The sequence below is a fragment of the Haliaeetus leucocephalus genome, unplaced genomic scaffold (genome assembly GCF_000737465.1).
Source record: "Haliaeetus leucocephalus isolate CR32 unplaced genomic scaffold, Haliaeetus_leucocephalus-4.0 Scaffold372, whole genome shotgun sequence".
In the NCBI taxonomy this organism is placed as follows: Eukaryota; Metazoa; Chordata; class Aves; order Accipitriformes; family Accipitridae; genus Haliaeetus; species Haliaeetus leucocephalus.
Window position 1 is genome coordinate 8,903 of NW_010972808.1, and position 842 is coordinate 9,744.

At 59.1% G+C, this 842-nt stretch overlaps 1 protein-coding gene across 1 annotated transcript in view; it reads right to left on the reverse strand.

Annotated features, from left to right (window-relative positions):
* Window positions 1-842, reverse strand: part of LOC104835262 (myosin-7) — a gene marked incomplete at its 3' end in the record, with an annotated part of 20,884 nt that overhangs the window by 8,139 nt on the left and 11,903 nt on the right. The window contains exons 21-22 of the mRNA XM_010573150.1: window positions 272-442; window positions 29-126 (exon numbers count right to left, since the gene is read on the reverse strand). Coding sequence (XP_010571452.1) covers window positions 29-126; window positions 272-442 — 269 coding nt within the window. The remainder of the gene's footprint in view (window positions 1-28; window positions 127-271; window positions 443-842) is intronic.

Genomic DNA, 842 nt, shown 5'->3' on the forward strand with positions numbered 1-842 from the left:
GTTGCGCGGCTTCCCAAAGTTGGCCGACTTGCCCAGGTGGTTGTCGTAGAGCTTGGCCTTGAAGGTCATGTCCGAGGCCTTGGGGAACATGCACTCCTCCTCCAGGATGGACATGATCCCCATGGGCTGGGGAGGAGACGACCTCGTCGGCCACGGAGGACGCCGAGCGCCACCCAGCCAGCCGCTGTCGGGGTCCCTGGCGAGCTCCGACGGGAAGGATCCTTCTCCGGGAGCCCCCTCTGCCCCCAGGAGGCCCGGGGGGAGGTGGTACCTTCTCGATGAGGTCGATGCAGGCCTGGAGGTCCATGCCGAAGTCGATGAACTCCCACTCGATCCCCTCCTTCTTGTACTCCTCCTGCTCCAGCACGAACATGTGGTGGTTGAAGAACTGCTGCAGCTTCTCGTTGGTGAAGTTGATGCAGAGCTGCTCGAAGCTGTTGAACTGGAGGGAGGGAACGGCCCAGAGGGTCAACGTGTTGCCCAATGGGATCAATAGGGTCACCTCAACACCCAAAGGGGTCAACTGAACACCCAATGGGGTCAACGCAACACCCAACGGGATCAATAGGGTCACCTCAACACCCAACGGGGTCAACAGGATGAACTCAAAACCCAACGGGGTGAACACAACACCCAATGGGATCAAGGCAACACCCAGTGGGATAAATGGGGCCACCACAACACCCAATGGGGTCAACTGAACGCCCAACGGGGTCAACGGGATCAACTCAACACCCAACAGGGTGAATGCAACACCCAACGGGGTCAATCGAATGCCCAGTGGGGTCAACGGGATCAACTCAACACCCAATGGGGTCAACGCAATGAGGTCAACCAAGCCT